Source organism: Elgaria multicarinata, chromosome 4, assembly GCF_023053635.1.
Source record: "Elgaria multicarinata webbii isolate HBS135686 ecotype San Diego chromosome 4, rElgMul1.1.pri, whole genome shotgun sequence".
Classification (NCBI taxonomy): domain Eukaryota; kingdom Metazoa; phylum Chordata; class Lepidosauria; order Squamata; family Anguidae; genus Elgaria; species Elgaria multicarinata.
Window position 1 is genome coordinate 12,670,021 of NC_086174.1, and position 22,811 is coordinate 12,692,831.

Here is a 22,811-nt window from a genome sequence, read left to right on the forward strand (position 1 = left end):
AAAGCAATACAGTGTAGGCACCAGGCGGACCTCTCTGGGGAGCTCATTCCACAGCCGGGGTGCCACAGCGGAGAAAGCCCTCCTCCTAGTAGCCACCTGCCTCACTTCCTTTAACTGCTGTGACAAAGAGGGAATTTCACCAGGTTCTCCATATATACAAAGGACACCTGCTGAAATTTCCTTTTCTATGCAACTGTTAAAAGATACAGGAACCCTGTCCTCCTTTTCATATGGTCACCCTAAAACAGGAACCCTGTCCTCCTTTTCATATGGTCACCCTAAAACAGGAACCCTGTCCTCCTTTTCATATGGTCACCCTAAAACAGGAACCCTGTCCTCCTTTTCATATGGTCACCCTAAAACAGGAACCCTGTCCTCCTTTTCATATGGTCACCCTAGTAAAATTGGTTTCAGCGTAAATCACATCAGCACAGCTCTTATTTATTTAACTTTAGTAAATAAAGTGCAGCCCAGCAACACGACCTCACTACTGCACAGAAAGAAACTGACTGAGGGCAGGCTGCGGGCTTCATCTAGCTCCGCCCCTTCGCGGCCTTCCCCGCGCGCGCTGCGGAGGTTCCATCCAATCACAGCCAGCGGCGCGAGGCAACGGAAGGATTCAAAACGAAACAGGCAATAACCGTCCCCGCTTCAAAAGAAAGCTCGCGAGCCGCAGGCTTCGCTCCTCTCTCTTTGTTTGCTTCGTGTGCCCGCCCCACTCTTTATTTTTCTCGACGGGAGCCAGGTTCCAGCCCCACGGATTCCGCTGTGGTTCATTGGGAAACACGCATGCGCCGCACCGAAGCTTTCACTCTTGTTGGGAGCCCGGGGTGGGTTGTGAAGGGAAGGCGGCGCATGCGCTGTTCTGCCGAGATGTCCTGCGCCGGGGATGGGGTATAAAGTAAAAGTTTGTCCTTCTCGGCCTGTGTAGCAAAGCGAGAGGAGCGGGCGGGAAATGGCTGCTGGTCTCGGATCATTGCTACGCGAGTGCCCGCTTCTTTTACCTCAGAACCGGGAAGGGAGTGTCTATGAGGGCTTCATCACCATCCAGGTACGGAGACCTCGTTCCTTCACACGCACGTGGGGAATATTCAGTTCGTATGCAGGAGCTTAGGGCTGAGGACATGCAATTTCTCACCAGTATCTTACAAGAGCCCTGCGAGGTAGGCTAGGGAAAGGCAGGAAGTCCCGAAGGATGAAAATTCTGGCCAAGGGAGGATTCGAACTCGCATCTCGCCACCATGACGCCCCCGCATTAACTCTTCTTAACACCGATGCTATTCACCCCATCTCACAGGGATAGATTATTAATGCAGAAAGCCCCAATTTCAATCTTGGCTATCTTAAGTTTAAGAAAGAAAAGAAAAAAAGACCGGGAAGCAGGTGAGGGGAAGAGTGTTATGGAGAGGCCTTTCTGCCAGTGGGCAAGTAGCCTTCCAGGTGTTTTGGACTTCCACTCCCAGCATCCTTGACCATTGGTCATGCTGGCAGGGGCTTCTGGGTGCTGAAGGCGGAAACATCTGGACACTAAGTTTCTGCCCACCTGAGGTAGAAAACGCTAGAATGATAGAGCAGCGGGTATTTATTTATTTATGACATTTATATACCGCCAGGGCCGGTGCCAGACTTATTTTGCGCCCTAGGCAAGGTGAGATACTTTCACCCACCCTCCCACCCATCCCCCAAAAATGGCAACTTTGATTTTAAAGAACATATGTTTCTTGGAAAAAATAAGTACAAAACTTGAAACTGCTCAATTTATTTTAAAATGCAAGAAATACGTCATGCCAATTATAGCAAACAAATTGGAAAGGATGTCTATGGGTCTAAAATGCATTATTTAATAGGAATGTCACCTCCAAATCATCCCCCCCATCTCACACACGTGCGCACACACACACTCAGCATCACTCACTCCAAACAAACACACGCATGAACACATGCATTCACTCAATGACCCCATGCACCCCATTCACCCATACATTCTCTCTCTCTTCCAGGTGCGTTCCTAAAGTCCGAACGTGGAGCCGCCCCATTCCCACCCCAGCGTCCCTGGCTTTGCTTCAACTGGGCGGGCGCAGGCCGCTATCTCGCCCGCCCAGGCCCAGCTGAATCCTCAGGCCGGCCCGGCTCACAACCAACGCACGAGAATGCTGCGCTGTGCCCGGCGCCCCTCTTAGCTTGGCGCTCTAGGCGGCCGCCTGAGTGGCCTCTATGGTAGCACCAGCCCTGTATACCGCCCCACAACCGAAGCTCTCTGGGTGGTTTACAACAGTTAAAAATGGTACACATTAAAACGTATACAAAATTTAAAAAACCATCAGAAACATAAAAACAACAGTATCCATTTAAAACAACAATTCTGGGGGTCCGTTAAAAAAACAAACTTAACGTTAAATGCTGTTAAAATGCTGGGAGAAGAGAAAAGTCTTGACCTGGCGCCGAAAAGATAACAATATTGGCACCAGGCGAGCCTCATCGGGGAGGTCATTCCACAGTCGGGGGGCACCACCGAAAAGGCCCTCTTCCTTGTTGCTATCCTCAGAGCTTCCCTCGGAGTAGGCACTTGGAGGAGGACCTTAGATGTTGAGCGCAGTGTACGGGTAGGTTCATGTCGGGAGAGGCGTTCCGTCAGGTATTGTGATCTCAAGCCGTGTAAGGCTTTATAGGTTAAAACCAACACTTTGAATTGGGCTCAGAAACGTATAGGCAGCCAATGCAAGCGGTCCAGAATCGGTGTTATACGCTCAAACCTCCCTGTTCCAGCTCTCAATCTGGCCACCGCATTTTGCACAAGCTGCAGCTTCCGAACTGTCTTCAAAGGCTGCCCCATGTAGAGGGTATTGCAGTAATCTAATTTGGAAGTTACCAGAGTATAGACAACTGAAGCTAGGTTATCCCTGTCCAGATAGGGGCGTAGCTGGGCCACCAACCGGAGTTGGTAGAAAGCACTCTGTGCCACCAAGGACACCTGAGCCTCAAGTGACAAAGATGGTTCTAGGAGAACCCCCAAACTACGAACCTGCTCCTTCAGGGGGAGTGCAACCCCATCCAGAACCGGTTGAACGGTATGAGGTGGCTCTTTTTGACTGGGGTTTGCACTAGTGGCCTATTTCCCCTCTGGTTGTGAGCTTCCTAATTGGCAACTTAGCAAGGGTAATTAGGCAGCTCACGACCGGCACGCATAGGGAGGGAAATTAAGCCACTGTGGCTTTACTTTCCCCTTGTGATTGTGCAAACCCACCCTATGTGTTGCTTCCCCCTCCCAGAATGTTTCCCAGGGAATCACTGATTTGGGAGAGACCATAAACTCCAATGGTAGAGCGCATGCTTTTTGCGTGTGAAATTGTTCAGTCCCTGGCGTCTTCAGTTAAAAGGTTCAAGGAGCAGCTGATTTATTTATTTATTACATTTATATACTGCCCCATAGCCGAAACTCTCTGAGTGGTTTACAAACGTTAAAAATAGTGAACATTAAAAACTAATATAAAAATTTTAAACCGTCAAAAGCATAAAAACAACAATATCCTTTTAAAATAACCTATTCTGGGGTCAGGTAAAAACTTGGCATATGTTGTTAACTGCCTGGGAAAAGAGAAAAGTCTTGACCTGGTGCCGGAAAGATAACAGTGTTGGTGCCAGGTGAGCCTCGTCGGGGAGATCATTCCATAATTGGGGGGCCACCACTGAAAAGGCCCTCTCCCTTGTAGCCATCCTCAGAGCGTCCCTCGGAGTATTTGTTTATTTATTACATTTTTATACCGCCCAATAGCTGAAGCTCTCTGGGCGGTTCACAAAAATTAAAACCATAATAAAATAACCAACAGTTTAAAAACACCTGGAGGAGGACCTTGTGGAGCCAGACTTCTTTTTTCTTTTATTTTTACAGAAATTTCATCTGGAGGGCTGTTGCCTGGCAGATGGGAATAGTCATGGGTTAGATGGACAGGTAGTCTGACTGAAAAGTTCTCTGTGACTATGGTGGGAAAGAAGGTAGTTCTCCCTTATTTATTTTTGATTTTATTTTATTTATTTTTTTCAGGGCAAGGGTGTCCCTTAAAGTAGGTCACATCCGGTGTGTGTGTGTGTTTCTTTAAAGAGAGAAGGGGAATGGACAGAGAAGGCATTTTCTTTTTCTTTTCTCCCTCTTCCCTCCCCATCCACTTTTCCTTGTGTGTCATGTCTTTTTTTTTAGAATGTAAGCCTGAGGGTAGGGACTGTCTTCTTTATTGATACATTGTAAGCCGAGAGCCTTTTGGCTGAGGTGCGGGATAAAAATACTCTAAATAAATAAAGTGGCAATTGCATATCCAGTTGGGGCCTGGTTTTCTTGCTGGTGGCCTTGCTTGGACACAGGTGCTGCAATTGCCCCAGCAGCCCTTGGCTGTTGGCAAGAGAATGTGCTTCCCCTCATTTCTATAGTCCCAGTTCAACTGTCATTTAGAGCTGAGTGCTCTTTCTTGTGGGGAGGGAAGAAGCTAAGCTCCCTGCAGCTTCTCCTCTGGCTTCTGGATGGGTTTTTCTCTTGTCATGATTTTATTTCTCAAAGGTAGGGGATGGAGCTGCCTAGTAGAGTCAGCCCCCCTCGATAGTTGCATAGGCATAGACTGGGTTCACACAATACAACGAACCACTCTGAAGGTTCATGGGTTGAGTGTCGGTTGTCATTCAATCATTTTTGTTGTTGTTCTTGAAATGTGTGTTGTTGTAAACCCAGCTGTGCTTACAAAATATGGTTTATTAAGCAAGGACAAGCCACAAAGAGAACCCATGGTTTGTTTTTGGATTGAGAGCTGTGGGTTGTTAATGGTTAACAAGCCATGGTTTGTTAGCACAATTCGGTTCATCCAACACAGCAAGCCACAGTTCAATGACAACCTATATTCAACCCATACTCAAACCTACATTGATCTCATACTCAGCAAACAGTCTACCGATGAAGTAGAATTTGGGGTGCTGGGGTGGGCAGGTATAGAATCCTGTGGGATTCGAATCGATTGTATCAGACTGCAAGAGAGGAGGTCACATTTTTGCATGCTCTGTGATTGGTGTTGATTTTGAAGCATTACTGTTCATTCTACCAATTCAACCACTTTACTCCATTATATGTACAGAGACCCAGCTGCGAGCCCACTGGGGTGGTGGGGGTGTATTCTAAGCACCTGTGATTTGAATCTCTCCTTATCTCAGAGGTGGTGAGAGATCTATGTGCAAGAGACCCAGCAACTGATGGGGGTGGTAACATATGGAGAGAAGAGTCAACTTTCTTCATTGTTCTCCTTCTTCCCACACTTCCATGGATTTTCTGGAAGTTCCCTCAGACAGAGACCTTGCCTTAGCACCCTACAACCCATCTCTGCTTTTTTGAACCAATGAGATTTCATCTCACAACAGCTGCATTATCTGAAGGGGAACCTTCTTTTGACTTGTCAAGATTCTTTCCCCCTTTCTCTTTTTACAGCAAAGAGATAAAGAAGTAACTGGTTGTACACAAAATGCTGTCAAAATCTAGAAAAGGGAGGGGGAGAAGCAAAATGTTTCCCTCCCCTGTTAACTAAGGGTTAGTATGTCTAGAATTTACAGCATCTACGTATGGTACTATATTTTTCTGTATGAGAGTGTCTTTTTAAAGGTTTTTTTTAAAAGTATATTTCAGTACTTTAATGAAACACTGAATCATAGTTATTTGACCTTTACAAAAGGTCGGAATTACATCTGCTTTTTATTTTATAAAAAAGGCCATTTAAATGTAATAGACGTGAGAGTAACAATATACTATAAAGGTAAAGGTTATAGGGTACATTAATTGTGTTTCTCTATTCTTCAAACTACCTTATGACAGTTTCTTGAAACATCCGTTCCTTTGTACAAATTCTGAAATAATTATTGGCTAGCTGATAACTATTTCTAAATATAGTTGAAATACTTCCTTGATCAGAGTTTTATGAATTGGAGGCGTTGGGGGACACCTGATACTCTCATTTGTTTTTCCAAATTTGGCCAATAGCAATCTGTATTAGGAAATATATTGAAACAGTCCAGTTAAACCATTAAGCTGAAGTAAAGGTTGCTGTCTGATACTCAGTTGCATGGGGGTAAGTCCCATTGAATTCAGTGGTGCATATTTCTGAGAACTCATATATAGGATTGTATTGAAAGCAAAAGAGAATTTCCTGTGCTATTATTGTTTTTACTGTGTACTATTTTATACTGTTTTTATTCTTTTATCATAAAATCCATCCCAGCAACTTTTTGTTGTTGGGCAGACTAAAAATGAAATAAATACATTTTATTCAAAGAGATGATGTAGATGATTACCTACTTCATCAAATGCTAGCATAGAACTAATTTTTATTAGAAAGAAGAATCTTTCCTGTTCGTGACACTACTTTAGCTGAGACAAAATGCTTGTTCTGGGAAGTCCTGATAACTTGTTAAAATTGAGCACAAATTACAAACCCTGACCAATCCAAGTCATGAAATTGTTAACCAACTTTAGTTGATTTTCCACTACATGGATTAAGTAGTGACAGAATTTCATGTTGTATTTTATGCTCCGCTCTCAACGAGCCCTGTAGCAGCCTATGGCTTTAGTGCATATTAGGACAATTAGAATAATGGGCAATACCCCACCTGACCAATAGCTTTAGCTTCCTTTCAAACAAATGTATTTCTCAGATATGTAATACCATCTTATAGGAACAGAATCATATATACTAGTAGTAAACTCACTCAGGTGTTCATTTTATGTAGCCAAAATGGCACCATCCATGCACAAGGGAAAGGTATCAGTAGGCTCGGGAGAACCCCAAAGTTTGCAGAAGTAGGAAAAAAAATTGGGGAGTAAAAAATATTCCCAGCTCAATGAGAAAGGATGTTTGCTTAGTGGTCATGGAATGCTGACTGATTATTGGAAGAAAGGGGAATGGAAAACTTGCAGGGAAGAACAGGAGAGAGAATGAAACAGAATGAAACAGTAAGCCTGAAAAACAGCGTGGTTGCCTGACTGCTACCCTGAATAGGAACACTCCATACTGCAACAATTTGTTGCAGATCCCTTCTATAACAATACAAGTGTGAATATTAAGCATTTTGTTTTAAGGTTCCTTTCCTTGCAATGTCATATTTTCTATTTTTGGCCAAAGTAATTGAAAAGCTTAGCAGCTCCAGGTACTTCTAGATGAAACAGATTACCTAGATAAATGTTGATCCCTCTTAAGCCCAGGGTTTGGTACTGAGACTGCTTTGGTCAACTTGCTTTGGACAATTTTTTTTACTGGAAGATTGGCAGGGAGAATAGCCCTGTTGATTTTCCTTGGATCTCTTAGCATTTTTTGATATCAACCATGATACCAGTCCTTCTGGACCGAGTGGAGGGTTAGATACTGAGGGGACTATCTTCCAGTGATTCTGCTCCTGCCTCAATGGGAAGTTTCATAAGGTAGTACTGAATAAATAAAATTGCCTAAATAAATAAACTTACTTGTTTGAGCCAAATCCCATTGATTTTGGTGGAATTCACTGTCAAAAAAAGCTACTTTCTTCAAGGTCAAAGTAGATAATGCAAAGGTGTTTCTTTTCGTTCCAAGAACTGCTTTATTTAAGGAAAAGTGACTTTGAGAAGTGTGCTTAACCCTCCCTCACTGCTTTTCAGATACAAATTCACCCCCACCCCTTGCAGCCCCTTTCTCCTGCTGGGTTTCAGAAGAATGTTTTATCCCTGCAAAATATGCCTCTAGAACCTGGGCAGGAGGTATTTCAGTTGGCATTAAAATGCCCTAGGGAGTTTTAAATTAGCGTGTTTATTTTGCTTGTATTTAGTAAACAAAGCTAAAAAAAAGTACCCTATGTTAATTTTTTGTTCCAATACACCGCAAGTATTTGACCTGAAATATCTGAAAAAAAGATTAAAGCACACTTCAAATGATTTAAATGTTAATTTATGTCAAAACTTTTATTTGAATGCTTGTAAAGATTTAAGACAATAGTATGTACTTCCCTTATGTTATTTAAATTTAAGGGGGTAAACAAAGCAACTGAAAACTGTTGACACACTAATTAATTTTAGCAACCCAAAGAAATGCATGATATGCTGACAACCACTCACATATTTCAACAGAATTTAACTCTGTTCCACTGAGGTTGTTGGGGCACCATCAGTTTCGCTGTCACTATTAGTTCTATTTCACTCTGAGAGGTATACAGTATGTATTTCAATGACATCTATGTATTTTCTGACATACTTGCTAAGGACAATCCTCTGAAAAATGTTAATTACAACTTTGAAACTGCCAAGCTTGCCTAATGCTGCATTTGCAATTGCCTTGCATTCGTTATTTTTTTTACTAATGAACTTATGAAACAAAGTTTTCTGTAGAAAAATATTCCATAAATGTTTCCACCCCATGTCACTGTAATTTGAAACAGAGAATTCTGAAAAAATTCTGTATTGGAAAATTTGGAACTGTAAACAGATTTGATGCTCTAGAGAGTGATCTAATTTAGCTTGGTTGTTTTATTTATATTTAGTAAAGAGAGTTTAAAAAGTACACTCTGATTTTTTTTGTCCCTGAGTATTTGACTTGAAATATTTGATAGAACTTTAAAACACACTTAAGGCCTATTTGTATGTCACAGCTCCATTCAAGCCATTTCCATTTAAGTAAACAACCTCCAATCAGCAACAAACTATGGGTTATCCACTAAGTAACCCATCAGTTTGGGTTCACACCTCACACTGGCAACCTCTGAAAGAGCTGATTGGCGGTTGTTTACAGTAAATGGACATGGCTTGCAGAGGGCACACATTCCTGTGAATCATGGGTTAAAGAATCCATGATTTGCCATCATGATGTGTGAATTAAGTCTTAATGTGTTGTAAATGTCATATTATGTGGAATTTTTATGGGTTCCTGCTCTGGGTTATCTCTTCCCAATATGAGTTCCAGCTCTGGATTGTGACTCCCCAAGAACCCCGAGTTCCCGGTTCAGATGTCATACTAAACAACCCAGGACAAAGCACCCCTGCACCGTTTAGCTCCTGCAGGAGCGATCATGAAGGCCTTAGCTAGACCTAAGGTTTATTCCGGGATCATCCCGGAGTCGTCCCTGCCTGCTCACTGGATCCCCTGTGTGTCATTTACATGAACAGGGATGACCCCAGGACGATCCCAGGATAAACATTAGGTCTAGCTAAGGCCGAAGCTTGCTTGTTCCCACTTCATTCACAACAACACTAGGGTTTAAAAATCTTTGGGCTGTTGTGACATCCAAATGTAGTCAATAAGCCAGAGTGCTAAAGAATTCTGGCTTATTGTGATATTTGAACATATATAATCAAAATGGTAATATCTTGTTTTTAAAGGCACAGAAATCAGAACTCAAAAGATAATCCAAACATCTCATAATTTCTAAAATATTTCCATGTTTTTGTATTTTCACGAATTAGCCTTGGTCATCTCACTATGTTTCTCTAGTAATGGTGTTGGAGAAATTGCTCCTACTGCTCTGTATTTACATCTTATCCATGACCACAGTGTTTGGGCATATGAATTAGTATTATTTTATTGCCAAAGGCTTTGAGTGAATAGTAGTAGATTAAAAACAAATAAAAATAATTTTAAAGTTAAATTGATTCAAGGCATACTTTGAAAAAATTTGCTGACATGTCATGCACTCAGGCTCTGCTAATTAGCTATATTTGTAGATATTTTGCTTAATGAGATACTACTTTTCTAGGGCAGAGACTTTCATATAAGGATATTGTTACCATTGGATCTTCAGATGAAAAATGCTAGGTGAGTTTTATGATTTTCTATATTTTTCCTATATTGGAGGATAACCTTTTCATTTTTAATATGCCCTTTGTGAGAACAGTTTTCCAGAATATCAAAAATGTAAGTTTGCTGAATGGTTTTAACTAGTTAATCTTGACACAAATAAGGTTAAGTGTAACCAATCAGGGCAGGGTATGGGAAGGTTTAGTATAGTATATCAGAGTGAGGAAATGTATTCTGATTCTGCAAACTAGAGAACAACCACAGAAGAATGTGCCCAGAAATTCTGTAGATATTTGGTTTGAGAGTGAATCATATTGGGGTTATACTCAGTACATAGCTGTTGTAAAACTGAAATGCTTTTAATCCGTTAACCAAGAAAATAGTATTGTAGGTATAGTTAATCAAGTATTGGGACTCCAGGTGATACCATTCTCTCTCCAACCTTGGGGGCTCATAGGAGGGTGGTCGGTGCACACTCACACACACACGGAAATATGACTGCTTCAAATTTTAGGATGTCCCAGTTCATGTCATGATATACTATTTTTATGAAGTGTTCATTTAGATGGTGATTAAACCGTCCTGCATGCCTCTCCTATCCCAAATTAGGTTGGTTGTTGATAAAATGTGAACAGTGAGATTCTGTGTATAGAGTGTTTCACACCAACTGCTCAGTGTGAGCTGGGAGCTACAGCATGCTCAAATTTAAAGTTGTTGTCATACACCGTGAACTGGTGTCCGTCAGCTGAGATTGCTGCAGATTGAGATGGAGGAGGAGGAGGCCATTATATTGTTTCTCATTAGAATACTCAGACTTTACACCATGCTTTGACTGAAAATTGTATTTCATGGCTGGAATAAACATTTGTCCAGCACAACTTGACTGACAGTTCTGAGTGTATGGTTTATTGTTTTTGCCTTTCCATTTGGGTTGTGATTTGTCTCACTTTTTTGAAACGTTTAGAGCTATGTATATTATTATGCAACTTGTCTGTTTGTGCTCTCTACTTTTACACTAGAATAATTTGGATTACATGAATTAATCTGTAAAGGATTAACATGTAGATTATTCTATTTACAACAGGGACCAAATATGTATACATTATTTGTTAGTTTTTTAACATTTCTGAATGTATGGGGGCATGCACCTTTTCACCTTTATACCAATGTACATGTGCAGTAACCCTAAATAGGTTGTGCTAACGTAATTTGAGTCAAGTGGAATCCATCCAGGCCTGTTTAAAATTGAAAATTTCTGAAAGTGAGCTTAGCTTGCAGAAAGACATCAAAGGTATATGTATCCTTTTATGAAGCTGTTTATAAGACACAGGAGAACAGCAGTCAGTTTCTTGTTTCAGAATTTATAACATGCAGCGCATGTTCTGAAAAGTGCATTGTTCTCTGAGATGCAAAGCTTGAATGGAATTTGTATTGCATTTCAATGAGCATAATAGGTATAAAAGCTGATAGAAACGGTTGGTTACACAGGTTATGAGGAGGCTTATGATCCCTTTAAGTGAAGCTGAATGGTCAGTGAAAACTGGTTCCCTTTACCTTTTAATTATGCAACTCGAGATATAGATGAAATACTCATGCGTGTTTATGTGAAAATTGAGATACTGAATTATGTGCAATATAGGTCAGACATATCCAAATTAATTAAAGCTGCTATTAACAAATTACATGTGTTAGTAGACTTGTGTTTAGTTTAGTTTAGTTTACTTTCATTGACTGCAATAGACCAAATCTGATATAAGAATAGCTAGGCCTATTTAAAGGTTTTATGATTCATGCTGCCAAGGCAGGTACTTTCAAAAGAGACACGAGGAAAACCTTTTTTCCACAGTACGTATTTTAAATTACTTATTGTTGTTGGCGCAGTATGTAATATGGCAAATAGCCATTTTAAATTTGAATTATAGTCCTTACTAATGAAGCTATTTAATTAGAATAAGATGATGATTGATGTACATTTTCCTGTCCACCTGAACAGATGTGGTCTTACTGAGGCATGTTATCAATCCCTTATAGCCGCTGGAGAATGTGTAGTGTTCATACAGTAATCAATGGCCAGCGGAAGGGAAGGTGTGGCATCTTGTGATGGAAAATACAGAGGATAGCACAATTGCATTTTTGAACCTGCATCATAGAGATTGGTTTAAAATCAGTGCAGCTCGTGTAGGAGATTAATGCTTAAAATATGCAATCCTATGGGTTATACCCTCAATGATCATAAGCCCCAAAACTTGGAGGGTTGTGATCATGCTATGCATGGGAGGAGGAGAGACAGAAGTGATCTTCACCTCCCGCCCTGCATGTTTTGCTAGCTGAGCTTTTTTGCCCATCTAGCTGGGGCGCTTTGAAGAGGAAGGGAAGAAGGCTGGAGAGGCCTCAGGATAACTCATATTCTGGCCTCTCCAGTCTCCTCCCCTCTCCTGAATGCCCCCTTCTTCAAAGATGAGTTTCTGACCTCAGAGAGCAGCCAGTATGATTCTTTCTGCACCGGCTGTGAAGGGGAGGGTGGGGTGGAGATCAGATTCCCCTGACCCCAAGTGCTGGCCCTGACCTTGGATTAGGGCATCTGATATAACCTATGGTTGCTCAGACACTGACTAGGGGCCATAGGGTTGCTCCCTCCATATATTTTAAATATATCTTGTGAAAGCAACTTACAATGTTTAACATAGTCCAGTCTGTGCAGGCAAAAATACAACTCTTGGACTTTTCCTTCAAGAATTTGCTTAGAAACTTGTAGAATGACTATTTCCCTTCCATATCTCTTTTTTCTTTTGTCTGTTTTTAGATTGTAAGCCTAGGATAGGGACTGTCTTGTTTTATGGTCTGAAAGCTTTTCTGGGTACCTTTCTGCTGAAGAGGTTTAAATATATCTCCAAATTTCAACTCCTTACCATTCACATGGCTGCCACTATCTGTAACCAAAAAGAGTGCACAGGATGTAAAAACAGCCCAAAAATCTTGATTCTTGTCATTGGGGTGCTTTCCCCCCAAGTCAATTAAAGTTCTAGCGCACAGTTTTCCAAACAAAAATGATTCAGGAAAACACATTTAAATGTCTTTATATATTTCTGTAAACAAAATAGGACCCTGGAAATGTGTTACCCAGTGTGTTGATTGACCCTATTCAGACAACACACCGAGCCACATGGTTAAGCATTTTGAGCTAAACGTTATGGCTTAACGTGTCATATGAGCTATGAATTAGCGTGCCATGTGAACCATTCCTAATCATGGTAGTTACATAACCATGGTTTAAACACACTCACTGACCATTTTCTGCAAAAGGGTTAGTGGCCAAACTGTGGCTTAGTGTGCCATCTGAACAGGCCCACTATCAATTGTTTTGAAATTTAATATTAAAAAAGCCTGAAGTTTAATTAAAGAAAATGCAATAAGCAACTGGATTTTTAAAAATCTGCCCATGCTTCTATTTTGTTAACCATCATACTTTAATTTCAAATGAATTACCTTATTTACAATACTAATCATGCCTACTCAGAAGTAAGCCCCACTGAGTTCAATGGGACTTAAGTGTGTATAGCACCATTCACCAACTTGGTGCCCTACAGACATCTTGGACTTCAGCTTCCATCTGCTCCAGCCAACATGGCCAATAGTCAGGAATCCTGGGAGTCGTAGTCCAAAACATCTGGAAGGCACCATGTTGGGAAGGCTGGATAGGATTTCAGCCTAAATGCATTAGAGCAAGAAATGTCGAATCTTCTCAGAAATAGTATGTTATTTCTCACAGGAATTATTATTTTCAGCACAATTGTATGGATACGTAGTAGTTATGTCAGCTTCTAAAGTATTAAACTGAATGACATTTAACTTTCACAGAACAGCTTATAGCAATAGCACTAAGAAAGGCTGTGTGTATGTGTAGTATGTTTGTGTATTTGTGTGTGGGGGGGAGAGAGAAAGGAGGTTGTTTTTTTTTTCCTTCTGAAGTAGATAAAACTAATGAAGAACATTATCATTTTTCTATTTGAATGTTCAGTTGCCCCATTTATTTGATCTGGAATATATTGTATTTTACAGGATACAGTGCAGTTGGCATTTGAAAAAGTTGTTAGATGGATATCTTCAGATTCTTAAACAGGTATGCTAGTGAAATGTGCAGATGATATTTGAGTTTCTAGAGCTTGAGTTGTTATAAATATTTGAGACAGGATATACCATCCACAACCCATTTACTCATGAGTAAACAGTTATGAGTAAACAGTTATTTAACAGTTGTGTTGTTTTTTGTAGGACTGCTTCAAAGTAAATGGATTGTGGATCACTTCCAAAATGAGCCAGGTTATGACCCTGATCCCACATTAGGGAAGGGTGAAATCCAATAATGGAGGTCTGTTGTAGAGTTTTTGAATGGGGATGAGGAGCTGCCTTGGCTTAGTAAGTGACTGGGAATCAGTGTTGGTAATTTAACCTCTGTGACAGTTATGGAAGAAGGAGGGAGCATTTCTTCTCTTGTACGGAGGGTTTTTATGTTGGGGTGATTACTTTTTCTTTTTCTTACCTATTTACAATGAAAAACATGTTTCAAATCCAGTATATTTGAAAAGCTTATAAATTCACGTGTGTATATCTTTGTTAGCAATTGTTTTCTTTCTGTAGTGTAGTTTAAATTTATTTCAGAAGGCAAGTATTTCATCCATATTGCCGCTTTCTGCAGGTTTTCTGATAATGAAGTATTTTTTCTCTTTTCTTTTTTTAATTGATGCTCTCAAATGGAAATAAGTGTTGTTTTTAAAAATCCTGAAAACAACAACCTTACTATCTTCATAATTATTACTAAAAAAAACCCAGGAAAATAACTTTCAAAAGGAACATCTATAGCAGGTGCATCTAGTAACTCTGCTTTGGATCCATTTCAATCTGGATTCCGTCCTCTGCATTCCACCGAAACAGCCCTTACTAAGATCACCAATGATCTCCTTACTGCCAAGTCTAAAGGCCATTATTCCGTTCTTATTCTCCTTGATCTAACTGCAGCCTTTGACACGGTTGATCATGATCTTCTCTTAGATTCCCTTCATGACCTTGGATTTTGTGGCTCTGTCTATAACTGGTTTGCCTCCTATCTAGCGGGTCGCTCTTTCAGCGTGTTGACTAATGGCAGCTCGTCTTCCTCCTTTCCCCTTTCAGTAGGGGTTCCGCAAGGCTCGGTGCTTGGCCCGTTGTTGTTTTCCTTATACATGTTGCCCTTGGGCAAGCTTATTCAATCTCATGGTCTCCAATATCATCTGTACGCCGATGATACACAACTATATCTGTCATCTCCGGAACTTTCTCCTGATGTTCACGATCGTATCTCGGCATGTCTTTCAGATATCTCAGCTTGGCTGCTTCATCGTCGCTTGAAGCTTAACATGGCAAAGACTGAATTGCTTGTTTTTCCTCCTAAACCTTCTCCTCATCTCTCATTCTCTCTTACTGTCAATGATGTTACGCTTACTCCGGTCAAGGAAGCTCGTAGCCTTGGCTTTATCTTCGACTCCTCGCTCTCCTTTATTCCTCATATTGAGGCAGTAGCTAAATCTTGTCGATTTTTCCTGTATAATATTGCCAGGATTCGATCATTTTTGTCTGTCTCTTCTGCCAAGACGCTTGTTCATGCACTGGTTATTTCACGGTTGGACTACTGCAACCTTCTTCTCTCTGGCCTTCCTTCTTCTCACATCAGCCCGTTGGTTTCTGTTCACCACTCTGCCGCAAAGATCATCTTCTTAGCACGCCGCTCCGACCATGTTACTCCGCTTCTGAAATCTCTTCATTGGCTTCCAATTCACTTCAGAATCCAATATAAACTTCTCCTGTTAACCTTCAAAGCTTTTCACGGTCTAGCTCCTTCCTATCTCTCCTCTCTCATCTCACACTATTGCCCCGCTCGTGCTCTTCGCTCCTCTGATGCCATGTTTCTCACCTGCCCAAGGGTCTCTACTTCCCTTGCTCGGCTTCGTCCATTTTCGTCTGCTGCCCCTTACGCCTGGAACGCTCTTCCAGAACATTTGAGAACTACAAGTTCAACCACAGCTTTTAAAGCTCAACTAAAAACTTTTCTTTTTCCTAAAGCTTTTAAAACTTGATGTTGTGCAGACTTCTACTGTTACTTTCTACTGTTAGTTTTTCCCTACCCTGTGCCTGCTTACCCTTCCCTGTACCTGTTGGCATTCTCTTCCCCTCCTTATTGTTTTACTATGATTTTATTAGATTGTAAGCCTATGCGGCAGAGTCTTGCTATTTACTGTTTTACTCTGTACAGCACCATGTACATTGATGGTGCTATATAAATAAATAATAATAATAATAATAATAATAATCTAACTGCATATTCACATCCAGATGCCTTTGTGATATTAGCAAAATAACCCATGTCCAAAAGAGTGTTAGTTGACTGATGATTCTTTGGATCCTCATTTTGAGAGAATCACTTCAATCAATTTTTACCACATATCATTTATCAGCCTATGTATATTACTACACATGCACAGCCAAGGGATACAGAGCAGGATCTTTAACCTGGAATTGCAAGGCACCACAATAGAACTGACACCCTCCAGAAGGAAAGACTAAGGAGACAACAAGCTAGTATCTGTGATACATGAACACACCGTTTATTTCAGAGATAGGAAAATACAAGTGCAATGTTTAGGTTGTGTTGCAGGGATTGGGTTAAAATTATACAGAATACAGGCGCCTGTAACAGACCAGGGCAGAAAAGAAGAGCTTGTGGGAAATGCTGAAAAAATATATCAAGGAAGTTAGAGCTGCTACCAAATAAAGAAATTGGAGGGAAAGTGAAGTTGTGGGAAAGTGAAGGTTGGATAGACAATAGAGAAGCTAAACTGTGTTGAGAGATGACTGAGATGCAACTAGTACTTTTGTCAGAGTGGGTATTTTGGAAAGAATTAGATAGGAAGCAGGAAAAAAAGAAGAAATTGTATGGGTGGAAGGAACCAGAATGCAAATAATACCTCTACCTAACGGGTTGTTTGTGTTTCTCCTTCAATAGCCCATTATAAACCAGAAGAAATTAGTGTAAATTAAAATCCATTTTAAGGGTATCACTCATCTGCTATGTGATGAAAAAGTAAACCACGACTAGCAAAACAAATAAGTACAATAAAATAACAAGCAAGAACTGCATTAAATAATTAACAAAAAAGAAATGTGTTTTTCAGAGGTTGCAGCACTCTTCAGATCTTGTCAGTTTCATGGTGGAATTGAAGACTATTTTGGTAAGGAACCTTATTACAGAGGACTAGTGATACCAGTTTGTCTATTTGATTTTTGTCATTACAACTGTAATAAGCAAGAGACACCGTCTTTGCTATTTGTTTTTAATAGTAGTATTTTTTTTGCATGATTCTTCTAAGAAATAGTTAGCATTGGTTCTACAGAATAAAGCTGGTGCTACTACTTATGTAATTTTACTTTAGAAAGTTTGTTACAAGACTTTTTTTCTTAATGTATGAATTAGTGGGTAGGTTCACATGACACAGCAACCCACCCTGCAAATAAACTACGCTGTGTGCGTTGTTCACAGAACAACCAGTGGTGCTCCCAACAGATGATTGTGGTCACTGTGGTTTTTCCTCCCCCCGATGGATATCCAGCTCGTATCCCAGTGTCCTTCATGGCACGAGTTGCCATGCCTACAATAGCATTCCCCTGGGTTTTTTTGTTTTTCCCCAGCCCCAGAAATTTACAAAAATGGGGTCATTTTTTTTTTGAGTGGAGGCTAATTTATACACCATTGACAGTGACAGATCAGGAAAAGGGCAAAAAGATCAGGAGAAGTAACTGCACCAAAAAGGTAGGGAGTAATATGGCCCATTTAACATGGTGATCCTCTGAGTTTTAAGTGCTGAGCTGGCACTGGTGTCCTGCTTCCATTCAACACTTCCCCAAGTCTCCATCTACTCAAGAAAGGGGCGATCTAGGCTTCTCCCCTCTTTTCCTGGCTCTCTTTTGCAGCAACTCAGTAGTAACTGGGTTGTCAGGGTGGCTTATTGCCCCCAAACAAGCCACCCTGCAGGAAGGTGGTCTGGGTTTGGATGACACGACAAACCACTGTGGCTAGTTACCCACAGTGGGTTGTCATGTCATGCGAATCCAGTCCCAGACCAAGTTTGTGCGATCAAAAGGTGGCACTGTTTCCTTAATAACCCTCTTGGGGTTATTGTGTTGTCTGAATCCCGTTGGTATGGCTTGTTTGAGGGGGAAACAACCCTCGAATAACTCATGGCTAGTTTGAGGGTTATTTGAGGGTTCTTTCCCTCTCAAACAAGTTATGCTGCCTTGTTGTTGTTATTATTATTATTATTTATATAGCGCCATCAATGTTCATGGTGCTGTACAGAATAAAACAAAACAAACAGCCTGCCATTGGCTTACATTCTAAAAACACAGCAACAGACAGGACAGGGAGGGGGAAAGCCAGCTGGGGTGGGGGAACCTTAAAATTAAAAAATAGGCTGGTATCATCACGCTACGGTTGTTAAGCTTTTGAAAAAAGAAACGTTTTCAAGTGAGATTTAAAAACTGAAATCGACATGGTGGTCCGCAGATGCACTGGTAATTAGGAAAATGGTGCCTGGCATGACCGGGTATTAAAATGAGCCACCATGGCTTATTTGATCATGCGAATTGGCCCATTAATGAATGTAGCTAAATGTCTTCCTGCATCAGGTAGGGATGGGGAAAATGTTTACCTGTACTGTATGGTCAGTGCTGGTAATAAAGGTGCTTCGTTTTTTCTTGTATAGTGTCAATATTGGTATGGCTAGGTGGGGAATAATTGTCATGAATGGGGTACTTTTCTTTCCCATTATGAGCTCACAAAGGGGATATGAAGCTATGTGGACCCATTCATTCCCATGCCTATTCAAGTTCTTGGGTATGAAATGTATAGTACAATATTACCAATGTATGAATATGTTTTTATTGCTTATATATCATATCAGTGAAAATACAGCTTAAAATCAAAGGCAGGCTTAATTTTGTTGTTTCAGTCATACCATGGCCATGATCTCTGATTTATAACTGCCAAGCAGAAATGGAATGGCAGCCCTGCTAGTAAGGTGAAATCTGGTTACAACTTCCAAAGAGCCATTTTTGTATTAATGTAAAAGTGTTAAGTTCCAGAACCTGGGAATATGGGTGAAGACTGAGCAGTTTTCCTCTGGATCTTAAGAGGCCTGCTATGATACAGTCTGAGGTCCCTTATCATAGAATAATCTTGCTGTTCCTCATTTAAACAGCACAGATTTCATTGTTCAGTGTGCTTTTCTTTTCTTTTTTTCCCTGTTTGTAGAAAACGATTTGTTTAGAATAGTGCTTAGGGATTTTTTATGCTACAGTTTTAGCACATTCAATGTGCAGTTGTTACTCCTTGCACATGATCCAGATTTTTCCCCATGAAATAGTGCATCATATTTTTCCACTACTCAGATAATATTATCTTACTGAGAAAACACCTTTTTTAGTGCATCTCTTGTTGCAAACACCATGTAAAATGTTCTAGGAGGAGAGCAGCTCCTGAATAGGGCTTATGACATTTCTAGTAATGAGAAGCATAATTCTTTTAATATGTGTATTATGACTTGTTCCAAATTATTCTTTCTTTTAGAGGTTGATTGCACCCTGCTCATACTACCGTGTGTGTGTGTGTGTACGTGTGTACGCTTATGTAGCCCTTTAAAAAAGAAAACTGAAAACACCAGCAAAGATTCATGCTATCTGGTCTCATCTACTCCCTGTAAAGATTTCTACCATTACAATAATCTTTTTATTTGTTTTAATTATTTTTTAAGAATGTGTCCTCCCCTCTCTGAGCTTTGGAGAAAACATATTTTGTATCTTTATTACATTAAAAAAATAACATAAACCAACTGGCTGTTCCTTTGCAATCCATTATGTGTGGATAGGGTGTAGTGCTGCTAATAGCAAATTATGGCTAGCATAAGCATATTGGTGAAAGTCTGAGCTTTATCACCTGATAAGTTCTTAGAAGTTGAACTTGAAAATAAAGTTGGAAGCTGTCATGACATTTGTATTATACTACCCTTCATCTTTTTTAGGACAACTTATTCTCCTTGTTCTTAGAGATAGCCACTGAAGAACTCTCCCTACATATAGTTTTTTATGAACTATATATAAAGAATAAATTGCAGTATATTTCCAGGAGGAATTGTGCCAATGGTTGAGAATCTTCTATATTAAGGTTAATGTACTCATTTTGAAGGAACAGGTACATAGTTTGGGAGTGGTCCTGAATCCATCCTTGTCAATGAAAGCCCAGATGACCTCAATAGCCTGGAGCGCTCATTACCATCTTCAGTTGGTGGGCCAACTATGCATATTCCCAGATAGAATAGCCTAGCTACTATTGTTCATGTGCTGGTTAGACTATTGTAATGCACTCTGTTTGGTGCTGCCCTTGGACCTGGTTTGGAAGCTGCAGCAAGTACAGAATGAAGCACCTAGGATGCTCAGTAGGGCACCTAGCTACGCACATATTACACCTGTGTTAAAAGAGCTGCACTAGCTGCTTATTGTCTATTATGCCATCTTCAAGGTTCTGTGGTTGACATACGAACCTAAATAACTTAGGACCAGAATACCCAGCATGGTGCCTGCTCCTAAAATTACAAAGTAGTTAACTTTTGAGTGAACAGTACTGAGATTATATGTAGAGAGATATAAGTAGCGTAAATCAATAATAAATATCATTTGCTGCATTAGGGTCCTTATGAATCAGTGCATTGTTCTGATCAATTTATCTGCTTTACAAATGAATGCATGAGATTGAACACATGTTACATTTTTTTTTAACAGGAAGTTGCTTTGAAAAACACAACAGAACTGCATGCGCCACCTCCTCCTCAATATTACTCTGGCCTCATCGGAGATATAGAAACTTTGGGGTGGAATAAGTATGTCATGTTTATTAATAGAGATCTTTTGGAAAACATTATGTCAATTTAACATGCCTAGTTCTGAAGAAATTATATTTTCTGGATTTATTCTGCTGGGTTTAATGCTATGGCGTGGATTTTAAATAGCTTTTGTTTATAATTATTCTCTGAATCAAAGTTTTTAATGCATTTAAAAAACTGTCTGAAAAAGATCCTAGACATTAAAGTAAAGGGCTTTTCCACAGAATTTGCTCTTTAGTGTTGAAGTCAGATTTCCCTTCAGAATAGTTCGGTCTGCCATCTTGGGTTCCTGGTTGTATATTACATTATGAGAACTGATGCCCAGTTGAGCTCATGCCTTGCAGCAAAGTGGAGTCAGTTTTGACTCCATTTTTTTAATTATTATTTTTGCTGCATTCCTGATAGGAAATACACTGTATTATTCTTCGAATACTCTTATTTCCCTTCCTCCTACCTGATTATCATAGGGTAGACATGAAGGAAGGAGATCAGATGCAAAATGCTGTCCCAGTCACACAAGAGCACTCACTCCATCCTGGAAACGGTGGTGTACTCGGGCTGATAGAGGCTACTTGTCTCAGTAGGCTTGGAAGGGATGGCAATTTCAATACCTGGAGCCTCAATGGTGGTGTATAGCAGAATGCACAAAGGTGTTTATTTCATTTGTTACATTTCTATACCACTGCATAGCTGAAACTCTCTGGATGGTTCATAAAGATTGGGTGTTGTCAAGCTTGGAGACATGGGTAACCCTCGGTGACTGATTCTTATCTGTTCAAGTACCATCCCAACATAGGCCTTAGCTAGACCTAAGGATTATCCCAGGCAAATGGAGGGGTCGTCCCTGCCTGCTCCTGGGATCCCCTGTGTGTCATTTGGATGCACAGGGATGATCCCGGGATATAGGGCTGGTCTAGCTATGGCCATACACTCACACACCTCTGCCTTAACTGTTGCAGATAACTGCATTTGGAATTCTTTGCTGGATCCATGAAACAGTAGTTATGGAGGCTGGAATGTATCATATGCAGAGCGGCTACTTCATATCCTTTCTGGGTTGTTGTAGGTGCCAATTCTGTTGTGACTGTGAAGTGTCCATTCTGGCACTTCTGCAGCTTATCTATCAGGAATCTTTACATGTCCCACTGCTGGGAGGGCTGTAAGCATGTGGCCTCTAGTATCTGGAGATGAGACCCTTCAGAAGGGCAGGAGGCTGCTCATGTGTGAAGGCTGAAAAGAAATCAGAAGACACACAGCAGTGTTTGTAGCTGGTGCAGCACCTCTCTCTCCCAGGAGAGAGTGCCTCAGACTGGAGAGAAGCTTGGAACTGAGCACAATGCACACATGCAGCCACTGTAATCATTGTGGGATGGAACACTATGTGTAAACATAGTTTAAAGCAGTGGCCTTCAACTGGTCCAAACTCGAGACCCACCTTGGACTCCCAACCTGCAACATGGGACCAAATTTCACAATTGCCGAACATTGTGGCAACAGATTTGCTGCAACCCATTTGGATTGATCTCATGACCCACTTTGGGTCACGACCCACCAGTTGAAGACTACCGGTTTAAAGCAAGTCTGATTGCACCTCGTTCTGGTCTGTGATATCTCACTTGTTTACAGTGGGACTTTTTTGCAGATGTTCTGTTGTATTATCTGTTGACTGAATCATAAGATTTAAATCTCACAGACTTTGAATGTGGATTTACTATTCAGAATAAAGGTTTTGCAAAGATTGCATTTAGTATGCATACTAATATGCTGAATTTTCTAAAGTATCTGTGTTTATAATGAAAAAAGTTCATTGAAGAAGAAAAACTGCAAAAATGGATCAAATTGTTGACAGGAAGTTTAATGTCTACATAAGTAAAAGCTGACAGGAACATGTTTTGTATGCCAAAGGTTCAAGTGGTAGAAAACTGAAACATAGTGTTCACTGACCACAGCGTGAGCCCTGACACATAATGTAAATAACCCAGAGATATATGACTGCATTAAGCAGCTGACTGGTATATTAACAGCAGTAAATCTGAAACAGTAGAAATTGCTGTCATTTGGATGATTT

The 22,811-nt window shown here is 40.5% G+C and overlaps 1 protein-coding gene across 1 annotated transcript in view; it reads left to right on the forward strand.

The window, feature by feature from the left end:
• Nucleotides 1-937: 937 nt before the first annotated feature.
• FANCL (FA complementation group L) overlaps nucleotides 938-22,811 on the forward strand; it is a 56,348-nt gene continuing 34,474 nt past the window's right edge. The window contains exons 1-5 of the mRNA XM_063123806.1: nucleotides 938-1,051; nucleotides 9,739-9,797; nucleotides 13,839-13,899; nucleotides 16,985-17,041; nucleotides 20,643-20,740. Coding sequence (XP_062979876.1) covers nucleotides 956-1,051; nucleotides 9,739-9,797; nucleotides 13,839-13,899; nucleotides 16,985-17,041; nucleotides 20,643-20,740 — 371 coding nt within the window. The 5' untranslated portion in view covers nucleotides 938-955. The remainder of the gene's footprint in view (nucleotides 1,052-9,738; nucleotides 9,798-13,838; nucleotides 13,900-16,984; nucleotides 17,042-20,642; nucleotides 20,741-22,811) is intronic.